Source organism: Xiphophorus hellerii, chromosome 19, assembly GCF_003331165.1.
Source record: "Xiphophorus hellerii strain 12219 chromosome 19, Xiphophorus_hellerii-4.1, whole genome shotgun sequence".
NCBI classification, from domain to species: Eukaryota; Metazoa; Chordata; class Actinopteri; order Cyprinodontiformes; family Poeciliidae; genus Xiphophorus; species Xiphophorus hellerii.
The window spans coordinates 17,048,245-17,063,534 of NC_045690.1; the positions used below are offsets into that span (position 1 = coordinate 17,048,245).

Consider the following 15,290-nt stretch of genomic DNA (forward strand, 5'->3'; position numbering starts at 1 on the left):
TAACAGTCACAGCATTCGCTTGATGAAACTTTGCTGAACCCGCTGGCAACCTCATGCTGTTTGGTGGTGTATGCTTCCCTCATGTGGTCACTTGAAGTACTGCGGTTATAACATGCTAGAGCAAACGGATTTTAATATTTTTCATAAAAATGATTCTAAAAGTAAAAAAAATAAATATATATATATATATATATTTTTTTTTTTTTTTGAAGATTCAGATTGTACATTTTTTATGTCACCAAAGACATAGGAAAACAGATTTGGGTTCTATCTCTTTATTATAATTTTTTTCAAACTTCTAAAAGGCTTTTAAAAAATAGTTGGATAAGAGAAAAGGGACAATAAATTCAACTTGAACACCTATTTATTGTTTGATGATTTCACTGGAAGAAGAACAGTTTGAATAAAATCATTGCCATGTTGAGTAAATGTATCAGAACTACTGTATGTATGCCACTTAAATAAACAATGATAAACTGGTATTACATCCATTCCTTTGGTTTAATAATTTTTTTAAGTGAATATTTAGCTTTCATGTTGTACATTTATTTTATTTTTTTTTCTCTGTTTTTGGTATAATTTTTGTTTAGGCTTTCTCACATTTTTTATGACGATTACTTCTAGTTCATGTAATGTTTGGTAGATTTCTTTTCTGTGAAGTTGTGACTTGTAACTGCTCAAATAAGGAGCATATGTATATTTGACAATAGGTGAAAGACACTTAAGCCATTAACATCAGTACTGGCTGTTGTTGGTCATTTTTCAGGTAAAACTGGACTTATATGATAATTACTGTTTGACCAGGACTTTGTATTTCCGATTTATGATCTTTATTTGCACAATGATATGTCAACTAAATGCTTCACTTTGTCAGTTTTATATAAAGATGTTAAACTAGTTTAAAATCAGTATTTTATGTTGGTTAACTCAGCATCTGAATGTTATATCAATGTTGAAAAAGCAAAGGTGCAGTTGTTTCAGAGAAAAGCACTGTGCTAAATCACTCATTAATAATTAAACACACAATATCCAAAGATGAGAAGAAACATTGAAGATGTTTTTGTTACAAATCTCTAAGCTGCTAATTTACATTTTCAGTACACCTTTAGTGATGCATGTATTTTCTTTGACATTAATCTCTTAATCTATTGAGCCAAAAAGAATGTGTTAAGTTCCTGTAAACCTTGTGTTAGCTTCTAAACATTAGTTTATATTAAATTTGACCTTATTAAAAGTATCGTGCAATTTTAAAAGACCATCCTACATTTGCTCTAAGTATTATGCTGACACACTCACTGCATTTCTGAAAGTTGTTTTTTAATTCTTAAAATTATTTTTGCAGGAATTTTGCCTTTACAATACAGAATGTTATTTGTTTATTAGAAATTATATTTTACTTCCCCGACATGCTCCTCTAAATACCAGTTTAGTTCTTTCTGTCATTATATTTTGAACTGCTTTGAATTAAAAATGATAACCAAGAAAAATATGTAATTTGTAAAGTTGTGACTTTTAAGAAAACAAGAAAGCATCCAAGCCAAATCCCGAAAGATGAGAGCTATTTTTGGCTGCCAACATATGCTGAATACTGCCAAATAAAATGATGAAAGACTTGATAAAGACAGTAAAAGGTGGATTGAAGAAGAAACGTGGTGAAACTGGTTTTAACTAATATATTCTACTGAATAAACGTCTTGCTTAGCGGAACGAAAGAGCGGATTGTTTGTAGTTGGGGACGACTATCTGGACGTACCCATTCAGGAAGTTAGACGCTTTCAGCGCGTTTTGTCACGCTCATGTTGATTAAACATATTAAAGGTTAGTAAGCTTACTTCGGTATTTATTTCCATTACGTTTTTCTATTTAATTTACTTTAATGTATCCGTTTTAAATTTTACTTCTGACCCGGACTTACAGTCTCTTTCTGCCTCCCATTCTTTATTTACTGTATTATTGCTTTTAACATTGTACCTATGTAGTATCCACATCAGGAGCCTAGTTCTGCTGTATTGTTTACTATTGCGCCAATAGCTATTTTATTCTATTTTGTTTTCCTCTTATTTCAAATGGCAGCCTTTTGAGATGGCCACCACGGAGAAAGAGAGCCCAGCTAAAAAGGTTGCAGCGCCTTCAGTGTCCCAAATAAATGCTGAATATGTCACGCAGGTAACCACGTACACCAACGAGTTATGTTATCTTAAGTCTCAGCTTTTAATATGTGCACTTATTCTAACAAGCAGATGTTAGTAGCTGTTGAAAGTTAAATGCAAGGACCGATAAGATCCGTACCTCAGTAAACCACATTGTCTGTATGAATGTGTACTTATAATTGGCACTACATGTTTTATGTCTTGTTTCTTGTTATCAGCTGGCTAATAAATATTGGGCTCCCCATGTAAAGGAAAAGCTGCCTTTTGACCCTCAGGTGAGTCATATGCGGCATCTTAAAGATAATTATGTGATTTATGTTTATTGCAAATATGTTGAACGTACCGGTTAGCCATAACTTTAGTCCTTTTGCATAATGGTTTTCTGTCATATGGGACTAAAGGACTACATTGAATTAGAAAATCGCGGAATGGCGATGTTAGTGGTAAATATTGCGACAATGCAATAAATTATTTTTTTCCCCACTCCTCCTTTATTTTGTGACTAGTGACCATTTATTGGAAAGAGACACCAATTAGCAAGTTAAATGACATTTGGGTATCAGTTTAAACTTATGTCACTTTGGCCAAAAAGAATGTAAGTTCCTTCATCCCATGACATATTATTTGTTATGTTTAGGTGATGGAAGATGTCTATGAAAAAGAGATTTTCTCATCAAAGTAAGTAAATATTTGTTTGTTTGTTTGTTTTTTATTTAAACTCCAGTTAAATATCAGATGAATAAAAAATGACCCTTCTTGAATTGTTTACAGATTCGCCATCAGAAAAATTATGCTACTTGAATTCAGGTTAATGTATTTCCATTTTATCTCCTTACTTCACACATTAAGCATCCATCAGTGTGTTGGATATTTACTGTATTTTATTTTCCTCTCACCCTAGTCAATGCCTTGAAAATTATCTGTGGGTGAATTACACACCTGAGGTCTCCAGCAAAGCCTTTATCATGTCCATTTGTTGCATCGTCAATGAGAAGTTCAGAGAAAACGTTCCAGCTTGGGAGGTAAGAGAATTGTTATATCCATGTTGTGCCAAATTCTCATTTGATATATATCCTTCTTTAAAACTATATTTACACAATTTTTTTTAAAACATCCAAACAGATTGTCTTTCTACAACTTTCTCCTTGTCTTTTCTTTGGTGTTTGTCAGGTGTTCAAAAAGGAGCCCACACACTTCCCGTTTTTCTTCAAACGTGTGATGGAAGCTGTGCTGGCAGGCGAGGAGGCTGGTCTCACCTTAAAGGAGCAAACCATACTTCTGGTCTTCCTGGACCATTGCTTCAACAGTTTGGTGTGTAATATTATTATAACACCTTACATTACCTTAACCTCCCTAAGAAAGCAAAAGATAGTTTCTACATTTATATATGAGCATTCCAGATCGCAGGTTTATCCTTTAGTTCATGTAAACATGGTCTGAAATTAGGAAGAACCTCCATCAAAAAAACGTATGAATTTATAACAAAAAGTTCACGTAAATCACAATGAAATTCAGAAGGAAGTGTGGTGATTTGTTTGGCACAGAGATATTATTTTCTTTACAAAAAAATAAAAAGTAAACTCATTCCACATATCTCAGAGGGGAGATCTATCTACATTATAGTGCCAAAAGCATTGGGTCATGCTTGCGCACCATTAAACTGCAGTTAACCAACCACCCTCATAACTATAGACATGAATATGAAATTAGTTGATATGGTCTTTAGATTAGGTCAGGAATATATTTATCAAAATATATTTAACAAATGTCTGATGAATTTAGTAGTATTTGCTTACTGTGCAGGAAATATGTTTTTGTTGTGTAACAAGCTGAAATTAGAACATAGTTTTTTTTTATTTGACTTCTTGGGTATCTATCCTGCTGGTAGCACACCAAATATTGTAAATACGGTTCTAGATTATTATTATCATCTGTGTTTTTTGAGACATAACATTCATAAATATTTAAACTATGTCTTTATTTTAAATCAATCAAAGATATTTAGCCTCCTTTCAAAAAAACTGAATGGCAGTGATCAGCAACAAGTAGGGAAGAGAGTCGGGTTGCTTTCACTCTGCTATTTTGTCTGGTGTATCTTTAAATGGACTTCAGCCCATGGAAACAATATGAAGGAAAATGTTTAGCAGTTTTTAAACTTTTTAAAGGTTTTGTATATACGCTGGGAAATGGACCATGCCTTTTTACATTATTTTAAGTGGTTCAGGGTAGTAGACCTTCAGATAATATTCCTTGATTATTTTTCATTATAGTCATCAGTGAGGCCTTTATCCAAATTATTACTAAAATTACAACATTGTTGTAGTTTTAATTGATTGACTAAATGTTTACCAGTTTATTTTGCACACCTATGGGAAACACTCCTTTTTCAAAGTTTAAAGCTGATTAAATTGAGACTAAAGTAATTTAACTTGTCTAAGATTTCTGTAAACCTCAAAATTTTTGTTGTGTGCATATTGATGACAAACTTCAACCATTTTTGGACCAATTGCTGATTTTTTTCCCCCCCTCTATATGTTTAACTATGAAAATGAGAATACCTATGTTTTAAGGTTGGCTTACTTGATAAGAAGAAAACACAACATGAGTGGCATGTATTCTTACATTCAAAATTTGACTATTTAGTCAAATAGGTATCCAGACAAGATGTCCTTAAAATGGTTTGATACATTTTCCCTATTATTGGGGTGAGGGAGATGTAAAATATATGTAACCCAGAATGTTGAGTCCAGGTCAAAAACGTTTATTGTTATTATTATTTTTAATTTAATTTATTTACAAAAATGTTATTGTTTAAAACTGAACTAAAAAGCCTTGTCTGTTTAAAGATGGATAGATAAAACCGGATATTAAAGATGCAGTAAGATTTGAGGCAGTTACTTATAATACCCACTAAGTGGCAGTAACAGATAAAGCACTGCTAGCACTCTGTCATTTCCCCAAATAACTGCATGGGACCACAGGGAAACGCTGCAGATGTCTCACCTCAGAATCTGCTGTGATAGCTTGCTGGCCTGAAATCACATCCTATAAAGGCTTGTAAATATTTTATTTGGAGATTTTTATTAAGGGTCCAGATGCAATAAAAATCTGTCATGCATTGTGCATTCTGACAACTCCTTCCCCCTTCCTATCTCTTTGTATCCCTCTCTTCTTCCCAGGAGGTGGATCTGATCAGAGAACAGGTGCAGCAGCTCATCTCTCTGCCTATGTGGATGTGCCTCCTACCAGTAAGATTAAAATCATAGCCATAATTACATTTTGGTGGTGAATATTGGCTAAGTAATTTCCCCTTTTTTATTTCAGTTATACCCCATGCAGACTTATTTTTATTTGTATGTGTGTGTGTATTTATAGTCCAGACTCCTACAAGAGCTGAAGAAAGTTCCCAAGCTGCAGAAGTTTTGGAATCTAATCAAGAAAAAATTTGATAAGATGGATGCCGAAGCAGTGGAGCAGTAATATAATTTTCTTTGCTAAGCACGTTTAGAAGATCTATAGTTATTATGACATTATAATTCATGAATCAGCTACTGATTTGTTTTCTTTCTGTCTTCCCCAGAGCAACCAAGGAAAGGACTTTCCTTTCGTCTCTCATTAAAAAGTTTCGGGTCATTCTGATGTCAGTTCCAGCTGAGGGTAATTGGAAGAAATGCTTTTAGCTCTTTAGGGAAATGGTTCTTATTGGGTAGAATAAAATAGGATAAAATCAAATTAGAAAAAAAAACTGCATCTCTGTTATTGATCACTGCATTTTAAATTATTAATAACACAGCACAGTCCTACATCTTTTTAACTATTTAGGGGAAACTGCACATTGTTCTACACCTGCAGTCAAGATAATAATCTTTTAGAGATTGTCGTAGGAATATTGTGCATCAACATATTTTTTCTATTTTCTGTGTGAATGTAATTTTTAAAGTCAGGGTTCATCAGCTATAGCAATATTCATACAGTTTTATTGTTTTTGACCCCTAAAATAAAAATATTTAGTGATTACATATTGTGTAGCAACTTTTCGTTCGATTTTTTAGAAGTGTAATTTTAACTTCAGTTGAACTTTAGTTGAATTTTTCACAACTAAATTTATATTTTATTTTTTTTAACAAAAAGAAATGTTATTTTCTTCAACCGAAATATATATATACTTTATATATATTCATTTATTACATGCAGATTGGTAGATAAACAATAGATGAAAAATATCTCCACCCAATGAAAAACACTACAAAGTAACATTCTGAAGGGATTTGAACTCCATAAAATAGAAAAAAAAATTATAGTGTATTTAAAAATATTGTATTCAAATGTATCCATTTGATTTAGTAGGCAATACAACAACTTGGAGGGGGGGGGGACATGTTGAAAATTTAAATGAACTGTACAATTTTCAACTTGGACCCCTTCTATGCCATTTGGATTAATGTCGCTAAAGCTATGCGCTAATTCAAAAAGTTCCACCAATGTGAAGATACACAACAGATAAACTCTATTGAAAATATCACTTTTTTAATGCATGCTTTGAGTTGCACTGCTTGCTACTTTCCTTCTGAGTGCTGGCGAAGAAGCATTCACTCAGCCACCGTACACCCACTGGCACCGACCACGGAGTGTGGTAATGCAGGCCGACACACAGACCCCCTACCTGAATGCTAAAAACAGAATCTGTGTTTAGGTAGAATTCAACGCTGACATACTAGATTATGATCTAGAGGCCAGCGGGATACGCTTCAGTCGCATCCTTGCTGCATTCGTCGACTATAAGTGCAGAACACGCTCGCCTAATGAGGAGTTGGGTCCCAGCATGCCGCTCTGCTGAACATGCAGCATCTTATAGAAAGGTCCATTCGGACAGCATGACACCTTCATTGTTGTCCACATGCATTTCTTTAATGAAAATATGGGTCCTTTACAGCACTGCAACATTCAGTGTTTCATATCTTTCTTAAAAGTGGGTTGTTAGATCTAAGCTGCAGTTGCATTCAACACAGTGTCTTTTATTGTTCACAGGGCCTGTTCCCATGGAAAAAGTGCATTACTGCGAAAGATTCATTGAGCTGCTGATTGATTTAGAGGTAAGACACATCATGTATTCACATTCTGTCTTAGTCAGTCTTGCAAAATTTCTCTATTAAAGCATTTCTGTCATGTTTTATTTGAAATTTACAGTGTAACAGCTTATCATTCACAAATTAATAACAATTTTACAGTTGAAACTTGATGGTCTGATATCAGTTTTTAGCTCCTCCAAGTGAGTACTTTGTAGAATCACCTTCCACTGCAGTTACAGCCAATAATCTTTTGGTTTTCTGCCAGTTTTTAAATTGCTGAGTTGGAAAAACATTTGTAAACAATTTTCCTCCAGTATTTGAAGCAGGAGTGTTTCATTTGAGTCAAGGAGGAGTTACTTTCAGGTTCATGAGTTTTTGAATTTGTAGCATCTGGTGAACGTGGTGGTATGACGATTAATGTTACAGTTCTGTTCGCTGGTGTTTTTTCTTATCATTGTTATGCAATTTTGAGATCTTCTTTTCTTTAATTTTATTTGGTTTGATGAGCTGTTTGGAAATTTGATAACAGTCAATTAAAAAAGAGATGCCAGTGACAAAATCACTTTGTTTTGTCATGTCATTTGTGAAATTTAATTGCATTTGTTTGCATAAAAAGAAACTGGCCTGGGAATGTAAATTTGTCAATGAGGCTGGTGATGACACATCATCCCATAAAACTGATATTAGTGCTGCTGTTAGCGGTGAATAGAGTTCATGTGGCTGTTTGCTGACAGGCTGGCCTTGCAGTTCCTGGTAGCGTCGAGTGGCCGGCCAGCTGACTGTCTCCGCAGACTTCCCCTGTCCTTCAGCAATATCATTTTACAAAGACTCGGTTGCCTGGAGTCTATACTTCCTTTCCACAGTGATGACCTGGAAATGAGAGCCCAGGAAAAAGATCTGTGTGGTTTTCTTTATGCTGGCTCCAAGGACCGTGTTGAGATCAAAGACAGTGCTGGATATCAAAGTATCTGTTCAGCTCGTGTTTGGGTGCAACTCGCTGCACCTGCTACCTCTGAAGAACAGTCTTAAATGAATAAGGGATGATTCCATTTTACTTTTGTTTCTTTCTTTAGAATTTCACATTTTTAATGTATTTACCTTTATTGCTTCCTTGCCTGAGTATTTTTTTCAGTTAGTGTAGTTTGATTCTATATGTATCAGCCATGCTTTTACTCTGAGTTGCCCTTAAGCATTTTCAGAGTTTTCACAAAGCATAGCATCATATTATTTCCTCTCTTTCTGCAACAACAAGCTTTATTTATCCCTCTATTCTAGTGAGAGTAAAGGGAGTTGACTTGCGTATGTTGTTGTCTTACTGTCAGTGTTGATATTTTTTTCATTTCTGTCAACCTTAAAACATAAAAGAAGCATTATCCCATCTTGCTAATCATAACCTGACAATCATTTTAATGACTACGTACATGAACTTGTCTGTCTAGGCACTCCTTCCTACACGGCGTTGGTTCAATACTGTGCTGGACAACTCCCACTTGCTGGTCAACTGCCAGCTTTCTGGTCTCACCAAAAGAGAGAAGGAGGGCCACCTTTTCTGTCAGGTACAAAACTTGCAAAGATTTCAACTCTACAGACATGGGGGGGTAATGCAAAGAGGTGTAAAAAGCCTTAAATTTAATTAAACTTTTATTTCTGTAGCATGACCTGATTCAGAAAATTTTGGAAACAGATATGATTAAATAGTTATTGTGTGCTGATTTGAAAAAAATGCTCTACTTGATGTAATGGAAGTCATAAGTAGCTTTCTTAGTTTATTTATTTTTTTAAAATCAGTATTTGTGTTGCAGTCGGGCTTCGGCTCCAGTGAAGTGGAGATGCTGCCATTAAATCCATTACCAATGAAACTGCAATGGATGTTTCAATACTTTTTATTATAACTTTTATTTGTTTTGTAATATCACTAAATATCATCATAAACCTATGTGCACCTTATCCATCAATATGAACAACAAAATCAATGGTGGCACACTCATTAATTTCCTTAGCAATTATTGAAAAATGAATGCAATATATGTGTTGACCTTAAGTCTGGAAGTCTCTACAGCTGAATACTTAGCTCTTTGTTGGAGACCTAGAGCAAAGAGTGACATGTTATAGTCAGAGTATTCATAGCTTATTATTTTAAGGCCTTTGTACACATCTTTACCAAAAACAGGTGGAGGACTCAAACAAACTACCAAAACAAAGTATTTCAGTGTTTCATCCTCTCTTCTGATTGTAGCTTCTTGACATGCTGAAATTCTACACTGGCTTTGAGATCAATGACCAGACAGGAAATGCTTTGACTGAGAAAGAGATGACCACTCTGCACTATGACAGAATCACTTCACTCCAGGTAATAAAACAAAACAGCGCAGTTGTATACTTTTGCTGATAATTTTGTGGGTCATTCCTCCTGGTAAGATATTATATATCACAATATGTTACATCTTCTCACTGGTGATGTGTAATTATACAACATTTTATTACTTTTTCACAACTTAATTTTTCTTTCAGAGAGCTGCCTTTGCTCATTTCCCAGAGTTGCATGACTTTGCATTGTCCAATGTTGCTGCTGTGGACACGAGAGAGTCTTTGACTAAACTCTTTGGGCATCTCAGGTAAAGAAAGAAGAGTGACTCAGATTTAGAATTTGTAAGACAAGATCAAAGACGTTTAAGTCTGTTTTTTTTTGTGTGTCTATTTCAAAAAGTTTCTCCAACATTTTTCATCTTTATAAAAAATGTTGTTTTCCTATATAACTGCTTAAAGGAAGCACTGCCAAAGAAGGCAGTAGATTTGGGAGTTGATCTTCAGTTTGAAAAGGTGCAACTAGCTAATCTTTATTAACCCACGCAGATACTAGTACCCTACCTCCACCTTGTATCTCACTGGTCTGCAAACCTTTGAAAAATTTCTCTTCAGATATTTCTTAGCCCAGTCTTATCGTGGGATGTTGTTTAGTGTTGAGCGGGTTTGAATCTTCCCTGCACTGGCCATATCTCTGAAAACTGAACACACTTTTCTCTTTGGAAGTCCAGATACATTGTAGTTCTGGAACATGACAGTCTCACGTTTGATTTTTCTCAAATTTTTTCACTTAATTTGTAACTTGAGTTCTCAACACGTTTCTTGCAACAAACCATTCTGTGAGGTTTTTTTTTTCCCCGTTTTGTGGTTCTTTGATCACCGCACAACATTTTGGCAATTTAAAAAGGGTTGCGTCCCTCTGAACAGCCTTTTTCAAGGTCTGTTAGATATGATTTATGGCCCCTTTTGCCTGTGCACTTTAAGCTTCCTAGAAATTATTTACACTTTGAAAGAGAGGTGATCTCTTTAGACCAGACCCTCCCTCATTAAACAGATTCACATCACCTAATATGTTTAAAACTGGTGAGCATTTTAGTTTATATAATTTTGAGTTTGAAAATATGGTTTAAATGCTTACTTGCCTAATAATTGTGCACTTGGTGTATAAATGCTTGACACATTGTTAAATGTGATCAAATCAGCTAATTACACCTCTCTTTTTTGTGGCCAAATTTAGGCCAGACATTTAGACTACAAAATATTTAGTTTTTAACACATTTTCCAGGTTAAATGAAGTCAAGGACTTGACAATCCATAAAAGCCTGTGTTTGGAGGAACATTACCTAATCAAAATGTCACAGAAGTCGCAGTCAAAATTCAGGCCCTACATTTACAGTTAAGTTACCGCTGTGTTGTAATATAGCCAAGCTGCCATTACTGCCTGACTTCCTTGCTAAAGGGTGGCTAGTGAACCCTTGAACAGGCAGCTGGTACAAGCCAGAGAGGCATGCCTCATTAATTTAATCGATTTGCAGTGGCTCGAGAATAAACTCTTTGAACAGCTGTGTTTGTCAAATCATATTAGCTGGCCAAATAGCCAAAAACCACCCTCACTTTGATGAGCAGTCCTGTGTCTCAGTGGCTGTGAGAATCTAGATTAACTTCAGGTATACATAACTGTTTAATCACTTATATGCTGCTGATCTGCAAAAACGTATTAGATGTATTTGTTTTGACATTGTAATTTTCCTGAGTACATGTTGTCTCTGTGCATTAACCCTATAACACATTTAACAGTGTGAGCCATTTCACATGTTGGTAGAAACTATTTTTTTTTCTCCTCCCAGAATTTGGGTGTGAATATTGAACAGGCTGCATTTTCCACATCTTTCCTAGCTGCCACTGAAGCAACCGTTGAGTAACTCTAAATGTGGCGATCAAATTTAGCCATGCAGTTTTTGCCCAAACAACTCATCCAAATGCCAGTTTATTCCAGCTGTGCTAATCACAGGCTAAGCTCCCAGTGAACGACCACTCTGAATTTATCCGCTAAGTGCCTCACACACAACAAATGCACCATTATTGTACAGTCTGCCCACACTTTTAAACACTCCCACCAGTCTGCCTGCATGGAGACAAACTGTCAATTCTTTCAAACATGGCAAAGGCATTATAGGCAAAGAAAAGAAGTTAACTACATGATGAAATACAGAGGTAGCAGTATTTGTTCTCAAAGGAATACATCTGTACTTGTGATTGTTGTCCTCAAACTGGTGGATTTACTGAATACGAACCCTCCTTTGCTAGCTAAATACAAAATTGTCTTAGGAAAGTGACAAAATACTGAGACATTTATTTTACTTGACTCAAAAAAATTTATCAAACTTACAAGGCCTTGCAAAGTAGTCATACGCTTTTAAACCTTTTCGCATTTTGCCTCATCACAATAAAACTTTGTTGCATTTTATAAAACAACTCAAAGTAGAAGAATCAAGAAAGTGTTTGGTGCATTTGTATTTAAACGTAGAGCTACCACCTGAGCAGAAGAAAAACACTGCTATATCCTGTCAGAACATGAACATTTTATTGTACCGAAAATGTTTTATCATGTTATTACAATAAATTTTCACATTTAAACAATATTAAGTTAATACAGCATGCATATTTCCCAGGCTTGTATAGCATAGTGATTGTATCATAATAACATGATATGTTCTACAGACATGAAAATGACATGATGATTAGATTAAAGGGAGGCCATTAAATCCTTTTCCAATTTACTATTGAAAAGTTCCTGATATGTCCCCGCTCTACCTTGTTCTTAAAATGTCCTCACTCTACCCTGTCAGTGTCTCCGCTGTCAGTCAGGACCTGATCCAGTCATCTTGCTTACCCCGAATGACTTATTGTGCCAACGTTATCTTGTTGCTGAGGGAAGGAACTTCCACGCGAGCCATGCCAGGTCATTCACTGGGCCACCAAAGTGCAACACTGGCAAAATTGCCACCCTGCTGCTCAAGTGTGTGGGTGCACATGCACGGTCGCAGTTGCTTAGTGCCACGTGTGGCTGTCCAGGCCTGTCACAACGTGTCCAGGTCCTGTCCTTTGCTGTTCACCAGAGTCTTCCTGTGTCACAGTGTGGAAGGCTGATTAAAACGAGTCTGCATGCAAAGAGCCGCGCCTCAGCTTTCCCAGCCTGAGATGGGCTTTGGTTTTCCTAATCCTGTCTCTGAGTGCGCCCTCGGCCCTTAACTCACATGCTGACGGTGCAGAAGAGCCGTGTCAAACCAAACAGAGAAATTGCTTTGTGCCGCAGTGCTAATAAGCATGAATTATTTGATAAGGCTGTGTATTGTCACACAGACAGTGTTGACAGAATTTTAAACATTTGTCTATCAGGAATGTAGTTTCAAAAAGTGCTAGAGAGACAGATTTTTCTTCATAGATATGGTATGCACAAGCATCATACTGTTTTATATCTCTCAGATGTGGGTAAAAACCATGTTGTCCTTGTTGTTCCTCTGAATCGTCATAATTTTAGCCATTGCCAAAAATCATTATCTCAGTACTCCAGTAAGCTAATATCTGATTTCAATCCTGCATACTCTGGATGAGTGTCAGCTAAATTAATACCACAGAAATATTTTTCTCCAGTTTTCATTTTTTCTCTGACTAACCAATTGTTTTTCCTTTTCCCTGCAGTCCCAACATGCTCCACCGGGTGGCCTCATACCTGTGTCTGCTGCCTGAGCTGCCTGAAGGCCAAGACACAACCATTGAGAAAGAATTTCTCCTCGAGATGATGGTAGGATTCAGTGTTTTAAGATGTTGTGAGAACGTCATCATTTGAACTGCTATAGTAAATGTGTGTAACTTTAAAAATTTAAAACTGAAGAGAAAAATGTCACTCTGCAAGAAGCAGGTCTTCTTTTCTGAAAAAACATCTATTTAGTTTCTTTTGTGCTTTTAAGTTAGTTACACTTTTAAGTTGATATTGTCAGTGTTGGTTGCCTAACTGACTGATGAGAAAGTTCCCATGGCAATAGTTTGTGGACTATTTTTTTAACATATTGTATTTCAATTCATGGTGTAAAATTATGGAACAAGTTAAATGAAGAGTTAAGACAAAGTCAAAATTTAATACAATTTAAAAGGAAATATAAGAAGGTCATTTTCTCAAGATGTAGAAATATGGGTGAGAGATAGCACTAATGTGTATGTAAATTGAGGCTAACACATATGAGTGTGTGTGGGTATGGATGCATATATTTAGACATATATAAACCCAGATAAATTGGAAAATTAATTAACCTATGTTTATTTTTTTATTTGATTTAATAATGAGGGTCCATCTGAAAATATGGTATGAGTTTGTGGGGTAGAAGTTCATAAGTTTCTTCTTCCTACTCTTTTTCGAGCATGTTAAGATTATTGTGGTAGAAAAATATGTGTCTTTTGCATTCCTTGTTCATGTGTGTGATTTCATACTTATATCATGTCCGAAATAAATAAATAAATAAAAAAATAGATAAAAAATAACATGGAAAAATTTTTATTTTTATGTCTCTGTGTTTAATCTACCTCCTTTGCACCTTAAAAGTGAAATATCAGCAGGTGTTTTCTTAGTTATAACAAAGATAATAAACATGGAGCTAAGGCAGCAGCAGAATTTTTTCCTTACATTATTAACCTTGAATTTCTGTCTACGTTTTATCTCAATCACCCATAGGTGTCTCGCCATGAGCGCAGAATCTCTCAGATTGAGCAGTTGAACCAGATGCCCCTTTATCCAACAGAGAAGATAATCTGGGATGAAAACATCGTCCCAACGGAGTATTACTCAGGCGAAGGTAGGAAAAATATGTGTGAACTGGGATTTCATTAATGCACTGTGTACGGTTAGTGCCTTTACACCCACATATTGTATTGGGCTTCATGTGAAGTGCTGTGCCTGCAGGGCTTTGGCACCTTTTTCTGTTTTAATCCTGTTTATTTAGAGGTGACACAATTACAAAAAAATCTGCATAATTTACTCAAAATCTTTGTTAAATCCCTTGTTTTTACTCATGTTTATTGTTTGACTTGTTGACCTTCTTAGGTTGCTTGGCGCTACCAAAGCTGAATCTCCAGTTCCTGACGCTTCACGACTACCTTTTGAGGAACTTTAACCTCTTTCGTCTGGAGTCCACATATGAGATCAGACAGGACATTGAAGATGTGGTGTGGAGAATGAAACCATGGTGGGTAAACTGATTCAGAATAGCAGGTAAAACACGGATCAATATTAGCGTGTCTGTTCCTGTCTGTAGATGCCGTCACATTGAAACATAGTGGCAGATCATAATTTGCCACTTACTTAATCACTAACTTTAAAAGTGATTAAAGTATGTAAAGTGATACAGCAACCTGCTCTGTGTTTTACCAGAACTAAATAAGTAAGCTGTAGAGTCATGAGTTGCCTTAGATCAAACTAAACCAATTCTAAACAGCCTTCAGCACCTGTGGTGACTCTTGTCTTTCTGTTCACACAGGCAATCAGAATATGGCGGAGTGGTGTTTGGAGGCTGGGCTCGGATGGCTCAGACTATCACTACTTTTTCCATCGTTGAAGTTGCGAAGCCCAACATCGGAGAGAGCTGGCCTGCTCGTGTACGGGCTGACGTCACAGTTAACCTCAATGTCCAAGATCACATCAAACAAGAATGGGAAGGTAAAAACTGACCGTGATCCAACTTAAATACTTTTTACATTTTTATAGAAAATTTCT

The 15,290-nt window shown here is 35.7% G+C and overlaps 1 protein-coding gene across 1 annotated transcript in view; it reads left to right on the forward strand.

The window, feature by feature from the left end:
* The first annotated feature begins 1,733 nt into the window (after window positions 1–1,733).
* The window catches only part of aqr (aquarius intron-binding spliceosomal factor), a 48,458-nt gene continuing 34,901 nt past the window's right edge, over window positions 1,734–15,290 (forward strand). Inside the window, exons 1-18 of the mRNA XM_032547034.1 lie at window positions 1,734–1,818; window positions 2,074–2,166; window positions 2,369–2,425; window positions 2,788–2,828; window positions 2,922–2,957; window positions 3,052–3,172; window positions 3,321–3,461; window positions 5,330–5,398; window positions 5,526–5,626; window positions 5,731–5,807; window positions 7,179–7,243; window positions 8,659–8,775; window positions 9,456–9,569; window positions 9,731–9,834; window positions 13,226–13,328; window positions 14,253–14,373; window positions 14,622–14,763; window positions 15,055–15,233. Of these exons, the coding sequence (XP_032402925.1) occupies window positions 2,083–2,166; window positions 2,369–2,425; window positions 2,788–2,828; window positions 2,922–2,957; window positions 3,052–3,172; window positions 3,321–3,461; window positions 5,330–5,398; window positions 5,526–5,626; window positions 5,731–5,807; window positions 7,179–7,243; window positions 8,659–8,775; window positions 9,456–9,569; window positions 9,731–9,834; window positions 13,226–13,328; window positions 14,253–14,373; window positions 14,622–14,763; window positions 15,055–15,233 (1,672 nt within the window). The 5' untranslated portion in view covers window positions 1,734–1,818; window positions 2,074–2,082. The remainder of the gene's footprint in view (window positions 1,819–2,073; window positions 2,167–2,368; window positions 2,426–2,787; window positions 2,829–2,921; window positions 2,958–3,051; window positions 3,173–3,320; window positions 3,462–5,329; window positions 5,399–5,525; window positions 5,627–5,730; window positions 5,808–7,178; window positions 7,244–8,658; window positions 8,776–9,455; window positions 9,570–9,730; window positions 9,835–13,225; window positions 13,329–14,252; window positions 14,374–14,621; window positions 14,764–15,054; window positions 15,234–15,290) is intronic.